This window comes from Medicago sativa, chromosome 3, assembly GCF_051527215.1.
Source record: "Medicago sativa cultivar Bolivia chromosome 3, Bolivia_mono, whole genome shotgun sequence".
In the NCBI taxonomy this organism is placed as follows: Eukaryota; Viridiplantae; Streptophyta; class Magnoliopsida; order Fabales; family Fabaceae; genus Medicago; species Medicago sativa.
The window spans coordinates 66,656,867-66,684,506 of NC_140751.1; the positions used below are offsets into that span (position 1 = coordinate 66,656,867).

Genomic DNA, 27,640 nt, shown 5'->3' on the forward strand with positions numbered 1-27,640 from the left:
AAAGATTGTTCAAAAGTATGTACTGACAACAGTTATAACATTTTGGCTTAATTAATGATTTGGTCCCTTAAGTTATTTGTTGGTTACATTTTGGTCCCATAAGTTATTAACGTTACAATTTGGTCCCTTAAGTTATTTGTTGGTTACATTTTGGTCCCATAAGTTATTAACGTTACAATTTGGTCCCTTAACTTATTTTTTGGTTTCCTTTAGGTACCTTAACTCTTCCTCCGTCAACCACTCTAGTCCTTTATGTTATTAGAGTTAAGGGATCAAAACAAAACCAAAAACTAAGTTAAGGGACCAAAACGAAACCAAAAAGTAAGTTAAGGGACCAAATTGTAACGTTAATAACTTATGGGACCAAAATGTAACCAACAAATAACTTAAGGGACCAAATCATTAATTAAGCCTAACATTTTAAAGCTCAATATTTCATTTTTCAATTATTGCATCATTTTGTAATCTGTTAATAATTCTATAAAGGCATGGGCCACCAACCAAATATTTTCTTGCCCCACCACAATTTAGTAACAATGTTCTTCAAACCAAATCATGACCGTTGGTTGGTTTTCTTTATACTGGAAATGAATGGATTATTACAAATGTGAAAGTGAGATCAATTATTGAAGCTTTATATCAACAAGGATGATTATAAATAATGGAAACTTTACTTTATATTAGCAGTAAAGGTTCTAGATAATGGAAACTTTACTTTATACTAATAATTAAATACTGTCCGTTCTTTTTCTTTTGGACCATAAACTTTACTTTAAACTAATGAGAACTTGAAATGCAGTCAGCACTGCCTTATTCTGTAAACTGGAGAAAGATCAGGAAGACTGTTCATTAAACTTGATTATCCACTGAAAGTGCTGTCAATAAGGTAAATAACAATCATATGGTTTTATTTTAATCATAATCAGTGGATATTTAGTTCATTGTTTAATGGTACCAAAGTTTGAAAATTGGATATTAAGGGTTGATAAATCAACTTGAGTTTTATGTTTTTGTATGATTTTTTTTGCTCCAGCAATATTAATTTTGCTTTTCAAACTTGAAGCCTTCTTCCAAATTAAAATCCTCAAAAATGTTATAAGCAGTCAATTTAACCATGTGGATTGATACCTGACTTAAGTTACAAAAACTTCAATATTTTACAAAAGTTTCCAAAGTTTTGTGAAGTATTAGTGTACTACTACATTGATTAAATAACAGAGTTTCAGATCCACCATGAAACACTGACAAGAGAACCTTACAATTTTAGTCCGATATAACATAAATGATATGAAAGGATTACTTAGTAAGTTGCAACTCTACGAGGTCCTATCTGAAAAAGATTACCTTATTAGTTGCAGGATACTATATACATTAACAGTTTAAAGGATGGCAAATGCATAGATTGAATCCATAAATGTAATTGCATCTCCAGCTTTTGTTTGCTGCAGAACATGAATTGCAGTGAATATTACTCCTAATTCTCTAGATTCTAGCTGCTGCCTGCTGCCGACAAAGGAATAGATTGTTCAAAAGGATGTGCTTAAACCAGTAACACCATTCAGGTAGAAAACAATCTCATGGTTATTTTTCTTTTGTTACTTTCTCAGATTTTCTATTTGTATATGATTTCCATTTTCGGTTTGTGCTACAATTTTCTATATGATTAACTTGCATATCATTTTCAAAGATAAATTTGGTAATTAGAAATTTCATAAAAGGATCTTGAACATAAATATTGGATGGAATTCTTGTTTGAAAAGTGGGTCGTCAACTTCAATTTTTGAAATAAACAGAATCGGAATGAGGAAAATATTACTACAGAAAAAAGAGCATGAATGATATACTCAGAGAACGAGATTCGATATCAACCATGTTATTTTCCAAATACACAATATTATACATAGATGATAGATGCCTAACTTTGATCTATTGAAATTTATTTAGATGGCGAGTTTCCTGACTGATTTGGTGAAGCCATATGTGGAGAAATTAATAAATGGGGCGATAGCAGAATCAAGTTATATATGTTGTTTCACGTGCATTGCTAAGGATTTTGAAGAAGAAAGAGCTAGATTGGAAATAGAAAGGACAACTGTTAAGCAACGTGTTGATGTGGCAACCAGTAGAGGAGAAGATGTTCAAGCTAATGCTCTTTGTTGGGAAGAAGAAGCTGATAAAATCATTCAAGAAGACACAAGTACAAAAGAAAAATGTTTTTTTGGATTTTGTTCTCATTGCTTATGGCGATATAGAAGGGGAAAGGAACTGACAAATAAGAAGGAGCAAATTAAAAGATTAATTGAAACTGGAAAGCAACTTTCAATTGGACTCCCTGCTCGTCCTCCAGGCGTTGAACGTTATTCTTCTCAATACTACATTCCTTTTAAAAGTAGAGAGTCAAAACGCATAGAGCTTTTGGAAGCATTGACAGATGACAGCAACTATATCACTGGATTGCAAGGGATGGGGGGTACCGGTAAAACTACATTGGCCAAAGAAGTTGGTAAGGAACTTAAGCAGTCCAAACAATTTACTCAAATCATTGACACGACAGCGTCATTTTCTCCTGATATCAAAAAGATTCAAGATGATATTGCTGGACCCTTGGGATTGAAATTTGATGACTGTAGTGAATCAGACCGACCTAAAAAACTATGGAGCAGATTAACCAATGGTGAGAAGATTCTTCTAATATTGGATGATGTGTGGGGAGATATCGATTTTAATGAAATAGGGATTCCATACTGTGACAATCACAAAGGCTGTAGAATTCTTGTAACCACGCGCAATTTGTGGGTGTGCAGAAGATTAGGATGCAATAAGATAGTCCAACTGAATCTCTTATCTAAAGAAGACGCTTGGATCATGTTCCAAATGCATGCTGGTCTAAGCAAAACTTCAGCTAAAAAATTTCTCGAAAAGGGCCTTAAAATTGCAAATGAATGCAAAGAGTTACCGATTGCAATTGCTGCTATAGCCAGTAGTTTGAAGGGCGAACAGCGTCGGGAAGAGTGGGATTTGGTTTTAAATTCCTTGCAGAAACATATGTCCTTGCACGGTGTTGATACTGAACTCCTTACAATTTATAAATGCTTTCAAGTGAGCTACGATAATTTGAAGAATGAAAATGCCAAGAGACTATTCCTCATGTGTTCTGTATTTCGAGAAGATGAAAAAATTTATACTGAAATGCTAACCAGAATTTGCATAGGAGCAGGTATTTTTGAGGAAGATTGTGGCAACTACGAAAATGCTCGAAATCAATTTGTTAGATCCAGAAATAAACTCATAGATTCTTGTTTATTGTTGGAAGTGGATCAAAGCATGGTGAAAATGCATGACTTGGTTCGTGATGCAGCCCAATGGATAGCGAACAAAGAGATTCAAACAGTGGAGTTGTATGATAAAAATCAAAAGGCAATGGTTGAAAGGGAGGAAAATATTAAATATTTGTTATGTGAATGCAAGCTTAAGGATGTGTTTTCCTTTAAGCTTGATGGTTCCAAGCTTGAGATTCTACTTGTCACTGTGCATAAGGATGAAGATTGTCACGATTTGAAAATCGAAGTCCCGAACTCATTTTTTGAAAATATTACGGGCCTTCGAGTTTTTCATGTAATCTATGATCATTATCCTGAACTAGCTCTATCATTACCTCAGTCAATTCAGTCATTGAAGAATATTCGATCTCTTCTCTTTACATGTGTCAATTTGGGTGACATCTCTATTTTGGGAAACCTGCAAAGCCTTGAGACTCTTGATTTGGAATTCTGTAAAATTGATGAATTGCCTCATGGAATCACAAAACTAGAGAAATTTCGATTGTTGAAATTGAAATGTTGTAGAATTGAAAGGAATAATCCTTTTGAAGTGATTGAAGGATGCTCATCACTTGAAGAGTTGTATTTCACAGGTAGCTTTAATGATTTTTGCAAAGAAATAACTTTCCCTAAATTACGAAGGTTTAATATTGATGAATATTGGAGTTCAGTGGACGGATCATCATCAAAGCGTGTGTCTGTTAAAGACAGATATGGAGTTTTCCTATCTGAAACAACACTCAAGTATTGTATGCAAGAAGCAGAGGTTCTTAGACTAAGAAGAATCGAGGGGGAATGGAAAAACATCATACCTGAGATTGTTCCCATGGATCAAGGTATGAATGATATAGTTGAGCTTCGTTTGAGATCCATTTCACAATTACAGTGCCTCATTGACACTAAGCACACTGAATCTCAAGTGTCAAAAGTCTTCTCCAAGTTGGTTGTACTAAAGCTGAAAGGAATGGATAATTTGGAAGAATTGTTCAATGGTCCTCTTTCCTTTGACTCTCTGAACTGTTTAGAGAAGGTGTCCATCAAGGATTGTAAACATTTGAAAAACTTATTTAAGTGCAAACTAAACCTATTCAATCTAAAGAGTGTGTCATTGAAAGGATGCCCGATGTTGATATCTCTGTTTCAACAGTCAACTGATGTTAGCCTAGTGTCGTTGGAGAGATTGGAAATAAATGACTGTGGATGTCTTGAATACATAATAGATGAAAGAAAAGGGGAGGAATCGAGAGGTGAAATAGTTGATGATAATAACAGCACAAGTCAAGGCTCAATATTTCAGAAACTGGAAGTTCTTAGTATTAAGAAGTGTCCGGAACTTGAATTTGTACTTCCGTTTCTCTATGCTCATGATCTTCCAGCACTAGAATCCATCACAGTTGAAAGTTGTGATAAGCTGAAATACATATTTGGCCAAGATGTCCAGCTTGGTTCCCTCAAAAAAATGGAGCTTGGTGGCATACCGAATTTCATCGACATTTTCCCAGAATGTAATCCTACAATGTCTTTGTCCATTCAGAAGCTATCTTCCATTTCTGGAGATGCTTCCGAGCCACAAGAACAATCAGAACCAATCAAATGCAATATATATTGTTGTGGTAAAAAATATGGGCACAGATTGAGGAGTACCACAAGGACTAAAACCACATTGGTTTCTAAGGATCAACCGCAGGACAATTTAATGGTAACCCTCTTACCTTCTATTTCTTCTGTGATGTTATTTATTGTAATTTTTTAATACATTATTCTATTGTGAGTGAAAATTGTGACTTTCTCTTATTTATTAATAATATAGTATTATATGTGCATAGGATTTTTTTTGGGGTTGTAAACAACTAATTTTTTTTTACTATTTAAACTTTTATTGTTATGCTATTGATACAATTTATTATTTGAAAAAAAAATATTTTTAAATTCATTTTACTAGACATTCTATGCTTGAAGATTACTATTAATGTACATTTTTTATTTGGGTAGAAATAAGAGATTGTTTAACTTCTATTTTTATTTGGATTGGATGACATGATTGCAGAAATCAAATTCATATTGCCTTAACATATGGGAACGTGCTCAATGTCTTTCAATACCATCATATATCTTGCCTTAACACTGTTGGCAATAACTGGGGCACTGTCTTCCCAAATTTAAGAAATGTCAAAGTTGAAGATTGTGAGAAATTGGAATACATAATTGGACACTTCAATGATGATGATCAAAACCACACTGAGATTCCTCTTCATCTTCCAGCATTGGAGACCTTCGTTCTTCTCAATCTGCCAAGTTTAGTCAGCATGTGTCCCAAACAATATCACACAACATTTCCACCTTTGAAAACACTTGAACTCAATAACTGCGGGGACGGTAAAATCATCAAGGTATCCCTATTTTGTATATCTTTGTTATTTGTGAATCTAAACTTGATGATTTTAAGTCATCATATATTTTTAAAATTTTGTTACTTTTTTTCATGTTAAAAACATTAAAAAAATTAAAATTCAAAAGATGATTAAAAATGTTTGGTTTCATCATAAACTGTTTGTAGGATAATTTTGTAAGAATTGAAAAATGCGGTTTTTTAATGATGGGGACAAAAAACAAAACAATAATTTTATGTTAGCAAAAACATGTTTAATTTTTTTAAACAAGTACATATTTTTTAGGGTGTCTCTAATATGAACCTCTTAAATTTGGTTCAAAGGTGGCTTACCATATTTAGTAAACAATGACATTTATACCGATAAAATATGAAGAGGTTCATATTCCTCTGATGTTGGACGGAAGATGGTGTGAGGAATAGAGTGAAAGAAGTTATTAGGAAACGAGTAAAATGAAGAGAAAATGAATTGTTATTATTGAATGAAGTGTTTACAACTGATATATATACAAGAAGCTAAGGCTATGGTAAGCTATTATGGACATGCAGTAGAATATAAACCCTAGCTACAATAACTTGCGCAGCAAGCAATAGAGAAACTAAGTGATATCATCACTGTGTAATATCCCCCCACAAGTTGGAGGTTGATAAATGTTTATCAAGCCCAACTTGGATAACAAAACATGAAAAGTCTTGGGAAGTAAAGCTTTGGTGAAGAAATCAGCTACTTGATCTTGGGAAGAAACTGGAAGTAGCTTGAGGATGCCAGAATTCAACTTCTCTCTGATCAAGTGACAATCAATCTCTAAGTGTTTGGTTCTTTCATGAAACACAGGGTTAGAGGCAATATGAATGGCACTCTGATTGTCACAATAAAGTACAGGAAGCTTGGAACAAGAGATATGCAGATCCCTGAGAAGGTAAAGAAGCCATTGAAGCTCACATGTGGCAGATGCAAGAGCTCTATATTCAGCCTCAGAAGAAGATCTGGATACTGTGATCTGTTTCTTTGTCCTCCATGATATTAAAGAGCTTCCTAAGAAAAAACATTGACCAGAAATGGATTTTCTAGTGTCAAGGCAGCCAGCCCAATCTGCATCTGAGAAACCTTGCAATGTAAGGGAAGTATTTCTGGGAAAGAACAAGCCATTGCCAGGACACCCTTTGAGATATTTCAAAACTCTTAAAGCTGCATGATAATGAGCTTGAGTAGGTTTAGAGAGGAACTGACTCAATTGCTGTGTAATAAATGTGATGTCAGGTCTTGTAGTATTGAGATAAAGCAGTCTACCAACCAATCTTCTATAGGCAGGAACATCATCATATAATGGACCAGAATCATGATGAAGTTTGATAGAAGAATCAGAAGGAGTAGAAACAGGTTTGGAACCTATAGTGCCTGAATCATCCAGCAAATCCAAACAATACTTTCTCTGGCACAAAGAAATTCCTGATTTGGAATGTGCAACCTCAATACCCAAGAAGTATTTCAACTGACCTAAATCCTTGATTTTAAACAATGAATCCAGAACACATTTGATGTGAGTAAATTCCTGAAGAGAAGTGCCTGCAAGGAGGATATCATCAACATAAACCAGAAGAATGGTGAAAGATGATGATGTTTTCTTCACAAACAAGGAATGGTCAGAGGCAGCCTGCAGGTAGTCATGAGACAAGAGAGTAGAAGTTAATCTTTCATACCACTTTCTACTAGCTTGTTTCAAACCATATAAAGACTTTTGCAGTTTGCAGACTTGATTTGGTTTGTCAGTTTTAATGCCAGGAGGAACTATCATGTACACATCTTCTTGTAGTTCTCCATGAAGAAAGGCATTATTAACATCAAGTTGGTGAAGATGCCAATTATGGATTGAAGACAAAGCAATTACAAGTCTGACAGTTGTAAGCTTAGCAACTGGAGAATAGGTGTCAAAGTAGTCCAAGCCTTCAATTTGATTATAACCTTTGGCCACAAGTCTAGCCTTGTATCTCTCAATAGAGCCATCAGCATGAAACTTGATTTTATAGACCCATCTGCAACCAATAGGCTTGACATTGGGTGGTAAATCCACAAGCTTCCAGGTGCCAGTTTTCTCAAGAGCATGAAGTTCAACTTGCATAGCATGCTTCCAACAATCATGTTTACTAGCTTCAGCATATGATTTTGGCTCAGGTTGTGAATGAAGGGACAACACAAAAGAAGAATGAGCATTAGATAATGAATGATGAGAAACATAATTGGAAATGGGATATGTAGATGCATGAATGTGACTGCAAACATAATCTTGCAGATAAGAAGGAGTGGTAATGTTTCTAGAGGAATGTCTGGGAACAAAAGGGGCAACAGGTGAAGTAATAGGAGTAGGAGGGGAGACAATAGGTGAAGACACTATATCATCAATAATAGGAGGCTGGGAAGGAGAAGTGTCAACATGAGGTGAAAGGGACTGATGAGAGAAATACTCCCAGTCAGGTGAAGTTGAAGAAGGTGAATGATGATAAGGAAGATGATTTTCATGGAAAGTAACATGTCTAGAGACAAATATTTCTCTAGTATGCAGATCATAAAGAGTAAAACCCTTATAACCTGTCTTGTATCCCAAGAAAAGAGACTTTCTAGCTCTAGGTTGTAATTTGGTTCTGTGAGAATGAAGAGTGGAAGCATAACATAGGCAACCAAAAACCTTAAACAAAGAAATGTCAGGTAGTTTATTATGAAGTGTAAAATAGGGAGAGTGATTTTGCAATATAGGTGTAGGGACTCTATTGATAAGGAAAACAGCATGATGAATAGCATATGACCAAAAAGAAGGAGGTAATTTTGATTGGTACAATAAAGCCCTACCAACATTGAGGATATGTTGATGTTTCCTCTCAACCCTACCATTTTGTTGTGGGGTTTCAACACAAGATTTTTGATGAATAATACCATGAGATGCATAAAAGATGGGTAAATGAAATTCAGGACCATTATCAGATCTTATAAATTTAGGAGTTGTATGAAAATGGTTTTTAATCATAAGAATAAAGTTTTGAACATGTTGAGACACTTCAGATTTGGTTTTAAGGAGAATAATCCAAAGGAATCTGCTATGGTCATCCAAAATAGTAAGAAAGTATCTATGACCATGTACAGAAGCAACAGATAAAGGACCCCATATATCTAAATGTATAAGCTCAAAATTGGCAGAAGCATATGAAGAACTTGAATTAAAAGGTAAATGCTTGTGCCTGGCAAAATGACAAAGATCACAAGTATCTTTATTATTAGAAGTAATATCAGGATACAAAAGAGACATTTTATGGAGTCTCTGATGAGACAAATGACCAAGTCTAAAGTGCCACAAGGCATCATTAGGAACAAAATGATCATGTTTATTACAATTTGAAAGAGAAACATTATTACAAGAAATACTAGAAACAGAAGGAAACTGCATATGTGAAGGTTGACTTGAAGGATAAAACTTGTATAAGCCATCCTCTTGTTTAGCCAAACCAATCATCCTCAAAGACTGGTGGTCCTGTATGATACATTTATCAAGATAAAATTGAAAGAAACAAGTCATGGATTCACAAACTTTGGCTACAGAAATGAGATTGAGTTTAAAATGGGGTGAATAAAGAACATGAGAAAGAGTGAATTTGGAATTGAATGAAACTGTGCCAGCATGATGAGCTAAAACCAAGTTACCATTAGGTAAAGAAACATGCATAGGCTTAATTCTATAAAAGGAACTAAAGTATGAAAGATCACAACAAATGTGCTCATTAGCACCTGAATCAATAAGCCAAAAAGAAGGTTTACTTGTAAAAGAAGAAACAGAAGCAGATATACCTGCAGAAGTATCAGGTGTTGCAATGCTGGTAGAAGTGATATGATTTGAAGTAGCTTGTGAAGGAGGAGTTGCTGAAACCACTAAATTTGATTGTTGTAACATGGATACAAGTTGAGCAAGTTGTTCTTGAGAAAAACCAGCAGAAGGAGAACTTGCAGAAGCACCTGAACCAGAAGAAGATGTGGCACCAGTTTCTGTATCTTCTTGACAAGCAGCATTAGCACGAGGCATAGATTTGTTAACATTGGGGTATCCATGCTTCATGTAACAAAAATCCACAGTGTGATTTGTACGGTTGCAAAAGGTGCAAAATCTGGATGGTTTGTTACCATAGGAACCCCTGCCACGACCTTGGGGTTTCCTTGAATCAGAAGCATTGATCTGAACAGAGGAATCTTCAGTAACACTTAATGAAGTGAGAGAAGCATGATTACTCTCTTCTTGAACAACCAAAGAATAAACTTTGTTCAAAGAAGGAAGAGGATCAAGAAGAAGAACTTGAGTTCTTACAACAGAGAATTGATCATTTAAACCAGTCAGAAATTGCATTATTTGATCTTCATTCCTATGAAATTTAGCAGTTCTTGAAGCAATACAACGACAAGGATGAACACAAACACAATTGGGAATTGGTCTGTGTGAAGATAATTCTTCCCAAAGAGATTTCATTTCAGTGAAATACTCTAAAACACTCTTAGATCCTTGCTTCAAGTTGTTAATAGAGGAACGTAAATTTGCAATACGAATACGATCAATTTTGGAAAATCTTTCTTTCAAATCAAGCCAAACCTCAAGAGCAGTGTCACAAAACACAATAGTTGGTGCAATAGATTCTGACACTGAATTGATAAGCCAAGATTGAACTAGATGATTGCAACGTTCCCAAGCTGAACGGTTCAAGTCATCTTCATCAGGCATAGGTATGGAACCATTGATGAATCCTAGTTTGTTCTTCGTGCCCAAAGAACGCTCAACGGTGCGACTCCATGCGATGTAGTTGGAACCAGTGAGCTTAGGAGTAATAGAAAGAGAATTAGGATTCTCACTAGGATGAACAAAGTAAACTGATTCAGTATCAGGTGATGAATTACGAGGCGCCATAGAAGATTCAGAGAAGAAATCAAGTTTGCAGAAAAACAGAGTATGAAAAGCTTCAATGAAGAAGATGAAGCAAAGCAAGAAAAATGCGAATTTGCGAAAAACAAAGGCGCAACAAGGTTGAAACAACCACAAGCAACAAGAATCACGGTGGATAAACAAGAATCAACACCGGAAAACAAGAAAGAAACGATCAACAATGGTGATCGGAGAAGAAGAAGCAGCGGAGAAAAACGGTTACAAAACCGTTATGGATCGTAACAACCTTTCTCTTGTGAAGAGAAGGCGCGTGATACCATATTAGGAAACGAGTAAAATGAAGAGAAAATGAATTGTTATTATTGAATGAAGTGTTTACAACTGATATATATACAAGAAGCTAAGGCTATGGTAAGCTATTATGGACATGCAGTAGAATATAAACCCTAGCTACAATAACTTGCGCAGCAAGCAATAGAGAAACTAAGTGATATCATCACTGTGTAATAGAAGTCTTCTATATATGAATAATTTTTAGGTGTGAAAACTAAGTATTTTTTTTTTTAGGGAAAAAACTAAGTATTATATTACAGGAATTGAATGATGTACAACCACTAATGTGTTTATATAGTAAATTTTAAACTTACTATACTTCAATGAAACGATAAGGAAGAAAATAAAAGCTAACAATAGTTATCTATAAAAGTTGAGCTCTATGAAGTTTTAAGAATTCAAATTTATTCATAATTGACACTAAACTAAATAGATTATCAATATTTTTTTTAATGTCATCTCTCTTTGAATCAAACAAAATTGTTTGGCGTAGTCAAATAATATATTAATGGGCTAGCTACATATAAAAACTATGTTAATTATTCAAGATTTTTTTCTTTTGGGGGTAACCAATGATACCAATTGTTATGTAGCCCTTCGTCCTAGTCTACATCTTATACGAAAATGTGAATGTGGGGGTTGATTCAATGGAGGAAGGATAGCAGATTGAAAAACAAAAGGGTTGGAGTATTGAAAATTAAATAACAATATTAATTAAATTAAATAATGTAGTACTTTCTTTTGGTTACATTATAATGTAATAATTTAATCCATAGCCTTTTATCATCTCTATTGTACTTACAGTACTTTGTTATTCTTATTTTATGCATGTGTTTATTTCCCAACCATTTATTGCAGGAATTGACTGGGAATGTGGATCATTTTCTCACTTTGGAGAGACTTGTGGTAAAGAATAACTCCAAAGTAGAAAGTATCATTTGTCTGAATGAAATAAATGAACAGCAAATGAACTTAGCTTTGGAAGACATTGATTTGGATGTTTTGCCTATGATGACATGCCTTTTTGTGGGTCCCAAAAATTCGTTTTCCCTCCAAAACCTTGGATGGTTGAGAATCAAGGGATGTGAAAAATTGAAAATTGTTTTCTCCACTTCTATAATAAGGTGTCTACCACAGTTGTATTATATGAGAATTGAAGAGTGCAATGAGTTGAAGCATATTATTGAAGATGATTTGGAGAACAAAAAATCCTCAAATTTTATGTCTACAACAAAGACATGCTTCCCAAAGCTACGATCTCTTGTTGTAGTAAAGTGCAACAAGTTGAAAGATGTCTTTCCAATTTCCATATGTAAAGACCTTCTTGAGCTATATTATCTGAGAATTGAAGAATGCAATGAGTTGAGGCATATTATTGAAGATGATTTGGAGAATAAAAAATTCTCAAATTTTATGTCTACAACAAAGACATGCTTTCCAAAGCTAGAAAAAGTTGCTGTAGTAAGGTGCAAGCAGTTGAAACATGTGTTTCCAATCTCCATATGTAAAGAGCTTCCTGAGCTAAAGGTTCTGACCATAGAAGAAGCAGAGGAGCTAGAGGAAATATTTGTAAGTGAAGGTGATGATCACAAAGTGGAGATTCCAAATCTGAAAGTTGTAATATTTAAAAATCTACCAAGCCTCGGTCATGCCGAGGGAATTCAATTTCAAGCTGTAAAATATTGTATCATTCAGAAGTGTCAAAAACTATCTCTGGCTTCAGCATCAACACCAGACTTCGAAAATGACTGGTCTATTTCAGATTTTGGCTACGGTACAGACTCTATCATGCATTAGTATTTTAAAAACTATTGCATGTTGGCCGTAAATAATTACATATCATGCATTTGTATTGTTAAAGGATAAAAACAATTGAATCTTCAAAAGTAGCGATATCATGTATGCATGCATAAGTATTTCTAAAACGTAAGGGATCGTGTAGTGACCTATCGAATAGAAGCTTTAATTTTATGTAAAATTTAATTATTATGTAGATAGATAAACAATATTGTGCATGTTTAAACTTAAAAATGATGATATACAATTGAAAGCGGAAGTTTTTATTTTATTATGCTTGAATTACTATATAAGGATGTTAATCTCTATTATGCTTTGCTGTAGATCGTGAATTGTTTAACTATTGGAAGACTCTGTTTAAACAATTACAAAGAGAGACCAAAGGCCACGATAGTGATAATGAAAATCCTAGTCCACAAACCACGAAAGATTTTGCGGTTGGGATTGAAGTTCAAACAGCATTGGAACACAAGTTGACTTCTCCACAGGTAAATACTAATAAATATTTTGAGGTTAGGATTGAAGTCCAGAAATCCTGTGCTTACCACTTCTGAATCCAATCACCATGACAATATATTTGAATCAAGCATGCTATTCTTTTGTGCAGATAAAAATGAAAGAAACACCAGAGACGGAGAATGAACTTATTGAAAATGTTCCTGATTTAGAAATACCAACAAACTTAAAAGTGATTTCTAGGCCATGTTTGAATTGAGTTAGATATTTAATTGATGCAATTAATAGCTGAAGATCATTAATGCTTATGTTCTTGTTACAGGAGTTGATGAATGAACAATCAATGGACCAACAACGTTCACTTGGAGAAACTGATACTGCCGTCAAACCTTCTCAGGTAAATCATGTAATATTGTACCCCCGTATTAAGAATATAAAGCTCAAATATTCTGTATGTAACCAACTAATTTACATTTTCATGATGCACAATTAGCTGGAGCCCATGGGTAACAAAGAATGTAGCACCTATACAAAGAAAAAAAATGTAGCAAAAACATTGTCCACCATTTCAGTAACAAAGAATGAGCCACCTATACAAGTAGGAATTGAATTATACAACAATCTTAAACATCTTTTTAATTTTAAGCAGGTTAGTGAAATAAGGGTTGAAGAAGGAACTACATCAGCTAATGCCAAGAGAACAACAGCATCATCACAAGTGAGTTTATTTTATTTAGCAAAGCCTTCATATTAACTTGGTCTTTTTATTATTATTATTATTATTATTATTCAATTTTCATGGAATTGGATTTGTAAGCAACAAGCTTTAAACTAATTTTGATATATCAAAAAGAAAAAATTTGGACTCTACAGCTTTAGACCATTTTATCCTTAATTCATTTACCAAAACTTACATTCTTTTAATGCATGCTTTTGGTTTTTGTAAGGGTACAAAAAAAAAAAAACATCATTTAAAATTTTATCAAGACTTCATGATGATATCATTTGTTTATTTGAATTTGTGTAGGAATGTGGTGACGGCCAAATAGCCATACGATCTCCTCCCATTGCCATAGCAAATACTCTTACCACTCAGGATGTTGATATTAATCTTAAAGATGATCAAGGTGAAGACTCTTCGGATCAATTTTATTTTCTAGTGTTATCTCATCACCCTTTTCTTTTTGAAGCTTAACTCTCTTCTCTCACACCTTTTGTTCAGTTTCTCTAAATGATGATTCTGTCATAAAAGTAGCCTCAATTGTTGAGGAACAACTATCTAAGGATGTTGAATTTAAAGTTCCAGAATCTAAGCCCTCTCCTATCATTTCTTCGCCTCAAGAATTTCAAACTCCTTCAATGCTATCCAAAGGTATATATTTTCACCCTTCATTTTATCTTAAAAACTTTATTTTGTGCTCAAAAAGGATTAATTATTCTTTCCTTTACATTCAGGCGACCCTTCTCAAAATGTAGAAGATTTAAGTTCTTCTTTGTTTGTCAAGAGTGAGCTTGAGCAACTAGTCTCCAAGAATCATTTGGATCATGAGAACTTATCTCTGTTGACTGGTTTCCTTGTCAAAAATCCTTCTGTTCATTTAAAAGACAATTCACTGCGTAATAGATACAAGGGATGTGCCTACAACTTACTGGCTGAGCTATTGAAATTCCTTGAAACTCATAGTGTCTTGGATGTATTAGGATCATGCCACTCTGAATTTGCGGAGCTACTACTAGATGCGCGCAACTTTGGTTTTGATAAGGATTGGTTGGATAGTATCGAAAGGCGGGCTATGTTTCCTGATATACAAATATCTCAAGATGCCATGCAAAAATTATTGGATTTCAAACAACAGGTTACCAAGGAAGTTGAAGTGTTGCATTTGAAGATAGAGATTTTAAGTCAACATGTGGAGGATCTTAAGCATCAATTGACATCCTCTAAAGCTGTTTTGAAGAATATAATTCAACAAGAGGCGGTTTTAAGTACCCCTATTGGCTATTAGACTATACTTTCTAGTACTTCTATTCCATCATTGCTGCTTTGTTATGCTTTTCATTGTGGGAACCTTTGTCCTTCAATATTTTTTATCCCTTGGGTGTCAAGTTTCGTCGTTTCTCATCCGAAAAGAACTAAAACGTCTTATTATGTTTGTGTATTGAAAACTATTATTGATTGTTGTATGTATGTTACATTAATGAAGTTATTTTACTGTATAATCCATACAATATGATTGGGAAATTATATTATATGGTATTCTGCGATAAATCAAGCACCCAAACACCACATCACACCTGTCACTGCTCATGTTTTTTGGCGAATTTGGTATTCAACATATTTTTCAAGGTATTGCACTACCTGAAGATGTTTAGTTTGCAGGATATTCAACATTCAATAGACTAAGATATGAGATATGCTGGTTACATATGATGGATGAACAGAGCCTCTAGGAATCTATATTTGGTTTAATTTCTTCGCAAATGTGAATGATAATAAAACCATTTCAGAAAGAAGTTGAGACTTGATATAAAGAAGAACAATCATATATATATACATGATTTAGTCTAAATTTTTATTTATAGCTGATTGTTGATGGCAAGAGCTTGAAAGATGGTAATTATAGAATTTGCATTTGTTGTTCATTTAAGGAACAAAAAAAGGTGACTCTGGGAATTAAATCTCTTGGCGTCTACATATACATGACTGTTTGTTCCATGAACACCTTAAATCTTATATTTTTCAATTCAATTAGGCGTCTTTGTCGACTGATTTCTGTGTTAATAGATACAAGGACTATAGCTACAACTGCCTAGCTGAGCTATTGAAATTCCTTCACACTCAGTATGCTTGACGTGTTAGACTTAGGTGCATAAATTTGTTGATTATTATAAGATGTACGCAAATTTTCTTTTAATAAGGTTTTGATTGGATGGTGTCAAAAAGTGCGCTTTGTTTCTTGATTTCCAAGTCTCTCAAGATGAATTTCGAAAATTGTTAGAGTCATAACACATTTTGACTCTATAGGTGAGGATTTTAAGTATTAATCGGTTTCTTTTGAAGATGTTTCAAAGAGTATCATTCAACTAGAGGTACGAATTTTAGAAACTGCGCTGCTTTAAGTGATCGTATTTTATTGTATTTGTTCGCTTCTAAATTATTGTTGGAGCTCTTATCCCTGAGTGTTATTTATTGCTTGGATAGTTTCTCCTTTTCTCATCTCAAATGAATTAAATATCTCTTCTTTTTTTTTTAACATCAAAATATTCTTAAACAATCATCCTACAAAGAGAAGTGGGAAAAGTTTAAAGTACTGAGGGGCCAAAAGATGGCAACAGCACCAGCAAACAACCAAAAACAGTCCCAAACACATAACAGAAAAAACAGGAACAGCAGCAATTAAACACCCACAATTGACAGAAACAGAGATGCCAAAACACGTGCACAGCCCGGCTTTCACAGTCTCTTATCTAACCAAGCAATCGCGAGGGTTCCAACACCACTCATAGATCAAACACGACGCTATATTCAATCTATTCATGCTCCAATGCCATGAAACCACCTTAATTTTCTCCGAGCCACACTAGTTATTGCACATTAATATTTTTACAATATTCTATACATTTCTGCATAATTTCATTAAAAAATACTAAAATTAACTTCAAAATAGGGACCAAAAGTAGTGATTGAAAATTTTATAGGGACTAAACTGCATAATTTCATTAAAAAATACTAAATTAACTTCAAAATAGGGACCAAAAGTAGTGATTGAAAATTTTATAGGGACTAAAAGTTGAAGGAAAATTTTAGAGGGACAAAAACAAAAAGTTTGTATATTTATAGGGACCAAAAACATATTTAACCCTTTATTGTATTTGTTTGCTGCTGAATTATTGTTGGAGCTTTTATGCTTGAGTGTTATTTATTGCTTGGATGGTTTCTCCTTTTCTCATCTCAAATGAATTAAAGCATCTAACTGAAAGGTTATTTGGAAATTACTATTGATTGTTGTATACTATTTTGGTTATGGAAGTATTAATTTCTTCCTTATTTCAAATAAGAATTTAAATCAAGTTGAGCATATTTTGTAAATTTTCCTGTTGTTATATCGTATGTTATTTATTACATACTAGCTTGTGAGGAGGACGAGCTATGTTATTTTGATAGTTGGAAGAATAAGTGATGCTAAAACATTATAGTTGAAACATAATGCAAAGTGATTTAGACATGTTGTCTTTAATATGCTTTATGTATTGTTTGCTTAATTTGGGGTTGAATTTGAATTCTATGCAGTAACTGCAAGACGTAAGTATTGATTTTGACCGTCTGATTGTAAAACAAATGTAAAGATTATTTAATAATCGATGGTTTATTGAAGGTGTAATATGAGTCGGATAATCGCAAATCGATAGGCAAGATCAATTAATGTGTATAACTGCGTGCATTTTATACTGGAGTGGATCCAATGGGTTATGATTGATATCTCAATGTTCAAATCAGAACTCAAGGTGCTAAGTATAAGTTATGTGTTGTACTATGTGATTAGGTTGCATATATTCTTGGAAAAGGGGAAATGATGACAGTGAAGAAAATAATGCGGTCCTTGGAATAGGGTTGCATGTAACCAAGTTAAATTCAATGAAGCGTTGTTGGAAAAGGAGAAGGTTATATTGAGAACTTTGTGAGGAATTTAGGTGGAGAGAATATTTGAGAGAAGAACAATTTGATTACTTAGAGAGGATACTTTGATTCCAGTTTACTTGCTTGATTTACAAATGACAAGCTCTCTCCTTTTTATAGTCTTTAAGGGAGAGTTCTAGACACATCCTAGGGAGCAAGGTAATTAGAACCGAATCAGACATCAAACCGGTAAAGGCAAGGGTTCGAGGTTTAAAGGTTCAACCGGGATCGAACCGGGGTCGAACCGTTATTAATAAAATAATTCAATTATATATAAAATAGATAAGATTGAAATAAATAATTTCACTACAAAAAAAAAAATCATTTTTGTTACTATATTAATAAAAAATAAAATAAATAAATAAAGTTTTATGGTGATTAAGGTTGGAAATTATATGACTGCCCAAGCCCACTTCTATCTATGTGATACTTTGTAACCCTAATATTATTGTTGCTAACTATTGTCAAGTGAAACAAACAGCCGCTACAGCTTCCTTTCTATTTTTACTCTACTGTTCTTCACCTTCTCTCGTCTAAATATGTGCATCTACTGCTTGAACCAAATGATTGATCAATTTTATCTTCATCTTCATCTTCTTGCAATCTTTCTTTAATTAATAGTGAATACTGTGAATGAGGGTTTCTTTATGCTGTGTGAAAAGAAACGTAGAAGAGAACTGAGATTTAGGCAATGGTTTTCATCTTGTTTTTGATTTTGTGTGAAGAAAGTAAGCAAAACACGGTCCAACCCATAAAACCTCGTGAACCGCCGGTTTTGTCCAGTTTCACCGGTTTTCCGGTTCGTCTACCGGTTCTTAAACAAAGCGGTTTTCCTGCTATTCCGGACTGGACCTATGTCCAGTTCTCGGTTGAACCGGCCGGTCCGGTTCGGTTTTCATTACCTTGGTAGGGATAGTTCTAGACACATCCTAGGATAACTCTCTACACACTTCTCTCAATGGTATTTCCACCAACCTAGTTTTACATGACTCTAGAACTTTCTATGGGTTACACCATTTATTTTTTAATTGGGCCTAACACTTGATTAGTCCAATGGACCAAATCATGTTTATTATCCAACACCCCCCTTAAGAGATTTACTTTTCGCACCCTGTGCGGGTGCCCTTCTTCGCGCGCCCTATTTTTTCCAAAATTACCCTCGGAGCATTCCGGATTTTATAATACGGATATGTCCAGATTGTATAATCCAGAGTTCACCAGTACACAGAACTAAAACAGATTTGCATGTCATTGTGGTTTTTATCATTGGTTTTCAATAAATCATTATATATGTATGTATAAAAGGCAATTAACTTAAATATTATATCAAAAAATGATTATATATATATATATATATATATATATATATATATATATATATATCATTATACCAAAAAAGAGTTGAATTTATATCATTATATTCATTTCAACTAAACTAATGATATATATCTAATCTATGGCGCCGAAAGATCAATGGAGTTATCATCATTTTCAGCCTTCACACCAGGACCAGGACCAACCCTCTCATCGGGATCAAGATTTTCAATAATGTACAATTCTTCGTCATCTTCTACCACCGCTTGACCCGCCCCCCGACTTAGCTCATTATAATCTACCATCCGGCTGGCATAAAATGGTTGTTATTCACATATGCTAGACACATCAACAGAGAGATACTTGGCGGCGGCGGTGGACCACATAGAGTGAAATAGGTTGTCGAGCGCGTAGGATGCATATATGGACGCATAGAGGTGGTCTCCGGTAAAACAAATTGTCGGAATTGTTCCTTCAAATGCAACTTCATGTTGTAATCGGCGTCCTTGAACCGAGCCTGCAATGTGTAAGAAAACTATCATTTTGGTTGTTGCTGAAAAATAGGCAGAAATATGCATTCCGGTCTGTGCACTGATATGGTCCGGAATTCAAAATCTGGAACGCATATGCAAATACGGAATCTAAAATCTGGAACTTTCTGATACACCCTTTGCATGAGCCTTAAATGCGTACTAAATGCGCTTGCATGGGGCGTAAATGCTACCTTTCGGATTATATAATCCGGATCGCAACAATATTGTCCGAATTTTATAATCCGGATTGAACCAGTAAAAGAAATTAAACAGAAATCCTAGGCAGAACTTAAAGTAACACAGTTTTTTAAAAATATACCTGAAGAATATCCCATTTTGGCAATAGAGAGATGTCTGCTGTATGTATCTTCGGGTCAACCTCGTACTCGAACCTTAACCTCTTCCAGTGAGTGTGAATTTCTTCCAAACAGAGGGTGGTGTCGTTCTTGATCTTCAAAGCAATCATACACGCACACGGTAATCTGTAAGTGATCAAACTCAAACAATCACATTTTGATTTATCCGTATCAATTTCAAGTGCGTTTTTATACTCCACTACGAGATGATGCAAAGCTTCCCTTGAAATGTTTCGGATCAACCTAGACCACAACACCTTTCCTTTGAACCGATGTCCAAGCATGATAATGCTCGTCTAAAACGAAGTATGTATTGCGGTATGTTGCAACTCTAGCATGTCATGAACGGATTTCCAGTTTGTACTTAAATCACTCATACTACTACTCATACACTTTTTCAACCGACCGTGTGCATATTAAGCTTTGTTTGTTGTAGTAATCCCCATATGAAGGTTTTTGCCAACCTAAAACCTCACAAACTTCTCCTTAACCGGATCCAAAATTGTCTTTTCAACATAATAAAAAAACTCAGGAAACTTTACGCATACAACTTTGAACCGGGTCCAATTTTCAATATATGCTTCCTCCGTTTCGGAGTCGACAATATCCATCCATACAGCATGAATAGGAGGTTCCGCCTTGACAAATTTCAAGTTTCGGTAGTGGTGGTGGAGGATTTTTGAAATCATGCGCATCTTCAATTAAAAGAAGCGGCAACACAATAGGAGGTTCATTATGAGGTGGATCATCATTTGGGGCATCAACAGGAACAACCATGGCTGAAAGCAGTGCGAAGCAGAGTCAGAAAATGAACACAGTTTCTGCACTGATACGATCCGAAAATCGTAATCCGGAACGCATGAATGCAGTCCGGAATGTAATTTCTAGAACCATACAGTATATATCATGCGGCGTGATCAAAAGTGAATCGCTTAAAAATTGACTAGGGGAAGGTTTATATACACATTACCTTTGCATTCAGACGAAAATGATGATGTTAACCCCCCTTGATAGCAGTGGCGGATCTTGAGAAATTTTGTTGGCGTGCCAAAAAACTATGAAATATATATTAAACGGTTTCAAAAAGTAAAAAATATCATTTTCTGGCCTAGTGGTTTAAGTGCTTTGAAAGCAGTGAGAGGGTGCAGGTTTGAATCCCCCTAAACATGTTTTTTTTGAATTAGCTATGTAAAAATACAAGAGAAATATGTAAAAAGAAAAGGGGTGTTGAACTCGCGACCTCTGGGGGGTTTTTACACTACCTTTCCACTGCGACAATCAAAATTAATTGTTATAAGAAGCCTAATATAATATATATTGAAAACCCAGGGGATGCCATGGCTCCCATGAGTCTATACTAAGATCTGCCACTGCTTGATAGCCAGATTGCTGCTCCAAACCATATTTTCGCCCTAAATGGAGTGTTTTTTAGAGGTGTATGGAGTGTTTGTGAAAAGGTGGTCTGCTTCAGCTGCGTTCTGGAAAACTATATATAACCTAGCTGTCCAGATTACATTTTCCGGAAGAAAAAAACGACTATTTTTCCCGCTCATTTTAAATACAGGGTGTGCGGAGTTTGTAGTCCGGAATGTAACTACTGCATCCGAACTTAGTTTTTCGGATTGTCTTTAACCCTTACCAAGCCCAAGTTTCACAAGTCACATGAAGCAGGGTGATTTGCTAATGATTTTGGATTATATGATCCGAATTCTGTCCGGATTATAAAATCCGGACAAAGGGTATTTTGGTCAAAACCACAGAGCGCACAAGAAGGCAATAGGGTGGGAAAAGTAAATCTCCCCCCTTAAACTTGATTTGTCATCCCAAGTAAACCTCTTAACCTAATAAAGTCTTCATGCTTGAGTGGCTTGGTGAAGATGTCAGCTACTTGATCTTGGGACTTCACATATTCAACTTGTACACCCTTTCTTTCGATGCACACCCTTATGTAATGGTAGCGAGTATCAATATGCTTGCTACGATCATGGAAAACTGGATTCTTTGCAAGAGCGATGGATGACTTGTTGTCTACAAAAATCATGGTCAGATCCTTCTGTGACATTCCCAATTCCTTCAATAGATTCCTAAGCCAAACTGCATGACAAACACATGATGTAGCTGCTACATATTCTGCCTCACATGTCAAAAGTGTAACAGCCCAGGTGGGACCCCCCGCAGGCAAGTCTACCCCACTACCCCGGCACTGCTACTCACAAGCCGAATCACTACCCCCCTTCACTAGTAGTGTTTTTGCCTCCCGTGGGAATCGAACCTAGTACCTGGGGATAAGTACTACTTCAATACATTCCCACTACCAATTGAGCTAGTAGCTCAATTGGTAGTGGGAATGTATTGAAGTAGTGCTTATCCCCAGGTACTAGGTTCGATTCCCACCGGAGGCAAAAACACTACTAGTGAAGGGGGGTAGTGATTGAGCTTGTGAGTGACAGTGCCGGGGTAGTGGGGCGGCCCCACTGCGGTGCGGGACCCACCTGGGCTGTTACAAAAAGTGTGACAATTGGTTGCTCCTTCGACATCCAAGTGAAAGATGTGTTTCCCATGAAGAACACAAAGCCGGTAGTACTTTTTCGGTCATCTCCATCTCTAGTCCAATCACTGTCACTGCAACCAACTAACTTATAGTCCTTATCTGATGAGAACCATAAGCCAAGGTCGGTTGTACCTTTAATATATCAAAGAATTCTTTTTGCATCCTTGAGAAGGGTAATAGTTGGATTCTCCATGTGTCGACTGATGAGCCCAGTAGCATATAGGATGTCAGGTCTTGTGCATGTCAGATACCTCAAACTCCCAACTAAACTCTTAAAGTTGGTAGCATCCACCTTTTCTGCTCCATCAAACTTTTTTAGCTTCAATCTACACTCCATTGGTGTGCTAATTGGTTTACAGCCATCCATCTTGAACTTTTTTAGCATCTCCTTTGCATATCTTTGTTGGCAAATGAAGATTCCATCTTCTTTCTGCTTTACCTCTATGCCAAGATAGTATGACATGAGCCCAATATCAGACATCTCGAACTCCTTGATCATAGCTTTCTTGAATTCTTCAAACATATTTGGATTGTTTCCCTTGAAGATCATGTCATCCACATACATGCAAACAATCAAGATATCTCCATTCTTGATCTTGACGTACATGGCATGCTCGTGTGGGAACTTCGTAAAGTTGTTTCCTTTGAAGTAGTTATCAATTCGATTGTACCATGCTCTTGGTGCTTGTATCAAACCATAGAGTGCTTTATTTAGTTTGAGAACTTTATCTTCTTGTCCTTTCACCTTGTAACCCAAAGGTTGTTCGATGTACACTTCCTCCTCTATAACTCCATTCAAGAAGGCAGATTTCACGTCCATCTGGTGAATTTTCCACTTTTGCTGAGCTGCTAAAGAGACTATGAGTCTTATGGTCTCCAGACGATCGACTGGGGAAAACACTTCATCATAATCAATCCCCGCCTTTTGACTGTAGCCTTTTGCGACTAGTCTTGCCTTATATCTTTCAATTTCTCCCTTGGCATTCTTCTTTCTTTGTATACCCACTTGACACCGATGGATTTATGCCCTCTAGGTAGGGAGACGAGCTCCCATGTGTTGTTTTTCTCTATGGATCTAATTTCTTCATCCATTGCATCTCTCCATTTCTTATCTTGCGCAGCTTCTTCGAAGTTCATAGGTTCACAATCTGCAAAGAGACAAAAGAGTGTGATTTTATCTGTCTCTCTTGTTTCCTCGTAGAGATCTTCAAGCCTTTGTGGTGACAGGGGCTATGTGTTATCATAGAGATCTTGAAGACTTCGTGTGTGCGTCATAATTCTTTCACTATTTATATCTTCAAAAGTGGGTGATTATGGTGAATGGGGCACTTGTTGAACTTCTTGAGATGTTTCTTCTTCGAATTTGGGAAAGAAATTGTCTTCCTTTTTGTGTGCTCCAAAGTCCCATTCTACATCTTCATCAAAGACCACATCTCGGCTAATTACATTCGTATTGTTGTCTGAATTGTATAATTTGTAGCCCTTCGAGCTTTGATCATAACCGACAAATATGAACTTCTCACTCTTATCATCAAGCTTTGCTCTTTTCTCATCTGGAATGTGAACATGGGCAACACTCTCGAAGACCCTCAAGTGTGAGATACCTGGCTTTCTTCCACTTCATGCTTCTTGTAGTGTCTTTCCCCCACACACTCCTTGTTGGAGATCGATTAGATAGATAGACTGCACATGCCACAACGGCAGCCCAAAACTCTTTTGGTAGTTTCTTACTTTTGAGCATGCTTCGAGCCATGTCAAGTATTGTTTCCTTTCAACCACACCATTTTGTTGGGGAGATCTTGGAACTGTCAATGGACGTCTGATTCCATTATGTTCACAAAACTCTTGAAACTCTTTAGAAGTGAATTCTCCTCCTCGGTCAGTCCGCATAGCTTTTATCTACCGACTACTTTCTTTCTCCACAATAGCTTTAAACTTCTTGAAGGTGGTAAATACTTCTGATTTTAGCTTCAAGAAATAGACTCATATTTTTCTTGAAAAATCATCAATGAAAAAGAGGAAATAATTATTTTTACCTAGTGAGCATGGCTTGATTGGTCCACAGTCATCGGCATGTATAAGCTCGAGTGGCTTCGTGGCTCTTGAGTTTGACTCCTTTGGAAAACTCATCCGGAATTGCTTCCCAAGTAAACATCCTTCACACAGTTGGTCTGGATGGTTGATAGATGGAATACCTCTCACCATATTTTGCTTTGCCATCAAGCTTAAGCTTCCAAAATTTAAGTGCCCAAATCGAAGATGTCAAAGCCACGAAGGACCAGTGTAGCAAGCTTTGAGACACTTTGCAACATCATTTTGGATATTCAAGAAGAACATCCTATTTCTTGACATTGGTGCCTTGGTGATGAGATTATTTTTTTCATCTTTGATAGAGAGACTTGAATCTTTCATGTGAATATTATAACCTATTTCTAAAAGTTGCCCCAGACTCAAAATATTGTTCTTCATATTAGGGACATAGTAGACATTTGAAATAAATTGATGTCTTCCATCTTTCAAGCGAATTAAGATATTACCTTTGCCTTTCACTAGAATCTTAGAATCATCGCCAAATGAGACATTTTCATGCCCTGATTCATCAAGATCCACAAACATGCTCCTTTTTTCACACATATGATTGGTTGCACCAGTGTCAAGACACCATTAATTTTCATGGATGCCTTCATTACTTCCACGTGCTAGCAGCATTGTTTCAAATATCTCATCTTTTTCTTCTACATAGTTGTTCTCCTCTACTCGATTCTTGGAGAATCTACACTCTGAAACGTAGTGCCCAAACTTCTGACAATTGTAGCATTGAGTTTGAGATTTGTGATACCTTGGTTTTCGGGATCCTCTCCCACGTCCTCTAGTTGAAGTCTCTCCTTTCTCGTAACTGCTTTCGGGAAAAATTAAACCACGCGCACCGTAGCCACGTCCAAATTGTCCTCGACCGCGACCTCGTCCTCGTCCTCTACTTGACTTTGTTGGCTCCTCTCATTTCTTTGACCTTCATCTTTCTCTTTTAGTTGCATCTTGAAGAGTTTCTCGGTAATCTCTTCCCTTTTCTTGTGCTTCTCCTCATAAGCTTGCAAAGATCCTTGAAGTTGCTCTATTGTCATAGTCTCTAAATCTTTGATTTCCTCAATTGTCACAACAATATGCTTGAATTTGGGATCTAATGATCGGAGTATCTTCTCCATAATTCTCACATCTTTTAACTTTTCAGCATTTATTTTTAATTGATTTGAGATAGCGATAACTCTAGAAAAATATTCTAAAATAGACTCTGACTCTTTCATATGCAAGGATTCAAACTCGCCTCTTAAAGTTTGGAGACGTACCTTCTTTACCTTGTCTTCTCCTTGGAAAGAGGTTTTAAGCTTCTCCCATGCCTCCTTAGCGGATGTTGCATTTGAGATTTTCTCGAACTCATCTTCATCCAATGCTTGGTAGATGAGGAAGAGAGCTTTTTTGTCTTTCTTTCTTGAATCCTTCAAAGTGTTTTTTTGTGCTTTAGTTAAGAAATCCTCATCTTGTGATTCCTTATAGCCTTTTTCGACAACCTCCCAAACATCATGTGCTCCAAAAAGAGCCATCATTTTGTTGCACCAATTATCATAGGTACTCCTTTTGAGAAGTGGAACTTGGAAGGATGCCACTCCATTAACCGCCATAACTATGGAATAATTTCTTCTCAGAACCTAAGCTCTGATGCTACTTTATTAGAAAAGGAGAAGGTTATATTGAGAACTTTGTGAGGAATTTAAGTGGAGAGAATATTTGAGAGAAGAACAATTTGATTACTTAGAGAGGATACTTTGATTCTAGTTTACTTGCTTGATTTACAAATGACAAGCTCTCTCCTTTTTATAGTATCTAAGGGAGAGTTATAGACATATCCTAGGGAGAGTTCTAGACACATCATAGGATAACTCTCTACACACTTCTCTCAATGATATTCTACCAACCTAGTTCTACATGACTCTAGAACTTTCTATGGGCTACACCATTTATTTTCTAATTGGGCCTAACACTTGATTAGTCCAATGGACCAAATCATGTTTATTATCCAACAAGCGCATCGTACACCAGAAGACTTGGAGAGGCTTTATTTAGAGTTTCATCTCAAATAAACCCTCAAACACCAATCCATCATGCAATTCTATACTTCTTGTTCACACACAGGCTTAACTATATGAACATAATCATGATCTCTATTCACTAGTTATTCTCCATGGAACCGTAGAGTTCATGGCATGTGTGTTCTGGAAATTATTACATCTGACTATCTATATAGGGAGTTTACTGACCCGCCACATATCTACAAGAAAGTGAAATCGGTAAATTATTAACTTGGTTTAAGGTTTAAATACATAAGTAAAGGTATAAATGTTAAAACGTTTTCATATGGTTACAAATAAACAAAGGTGTCTTCAACAACTTGAATCTTTGCAAAGCGAGAAAAAATTCGATTAACAAGAGTTTCTATCATACTCGTAGCATTGAACTCAATCTTAGACATAGAACCCGCACACAACTTTTTTCCAAGGTGTATTCTAAAATTTCGTGTGTTTAAGGCCCTGCACATTTATCCGCTCTAGGTATTCTAACTCAAAATCCCATAGGAATCAGCCTCAGATTCCACATTCGTATAGATAAGTTATCAAGATTAATCATGTATCTTTGTACTGATCTCCATTTAGAATATAGATCTCGTTAAGAGTTTTTATTATCTCATCCTCATGTTGCTACATAAATTATGCTTTTCTAGTTTTATCATAAGATGTTCTATCACACCATGAGTAGTTATTACCCACTAAATCTATTTTTTTGCAATCTTCAGTCATTTAGGTTGACTTACCATCACTCGTGATTTTTAGACATTAGTATCATCCTATTGTAGTGTTTAAGACATTCTTTCTACTCATTGAACGATTCATAAAAATTATTCATCAACACATCATATTTTGAGTAATAAGAGGTGGCTTTATCAACTC

General features: G+C 35.6%; 2 protein-coding genes across 11 annotated transcripts; one reads left to right on the top strand and one right to left on the bottom strand.

Moving 5' to 3' along the window:
- Positions 1-796: 796 nt before the first annotated feature.
- Positions 797-15,450, top strand: LOC146939339 (uncharacterized). Of its 10 annotated transcripts, none has more exons than XR_015033005.1 (12): positions 797-886; positions 1,449-1,562; positions 1,945-5,019; positions 5,368-5,710; positions 11,814-12,729; positions 13,077-13,240; positions 13,360-13,440; positions 13,531-13,605; positions 13,702-13,926; positions 14,236-14,335; positions 14,431-14,580; positions 14,664-15,450. XR_015033005.1 is itself a non-coding variant. In XM_085757413.1 (11 exons), exons 3-11 carry the CDS (start codon positions 5,627-5,629, stop codon positions 15,212-15,214), a joined length of 2,346 nt encoding a protein of 781 aa, XP_085613539.1. In that variant the 5' UTR covers positions 1,449-1,562; positions 1,945-5,019; positions 5,368-5,626; the 3' UTR covers positions 15,215-15,450. The 10 variants fall into 10 exon arrangements, 5 of the variants coding, with proteins under 5 accessions (XP_085613539.1, XP_085613541.1, XP_085613542.1 ...); XR_015033003.1 differs by having other exon boundaries at positions 13,858-13,926; XR_015033004.1 differs by having other exon boundaries at positions 13,360-13,407; positions 13,858-13,926.
- Positions 15,451-25,552: 10,102 nt separating this feature from the next.
- Positions 25,553-26,317, bottom strand: LOC146939340 (uncharacterized). Its single transcript, XM_085749765.1, has one exon. It carries the CDS (start codon positions 26,315-26,317, stop codon positions 25,553-25,555), a length of 765 nt encoding a protein of 254 aa, XP_085605891.1.
- Between the last annotated feature and the right edge of the window lie 1,323 nt (positions 26,318-27,640).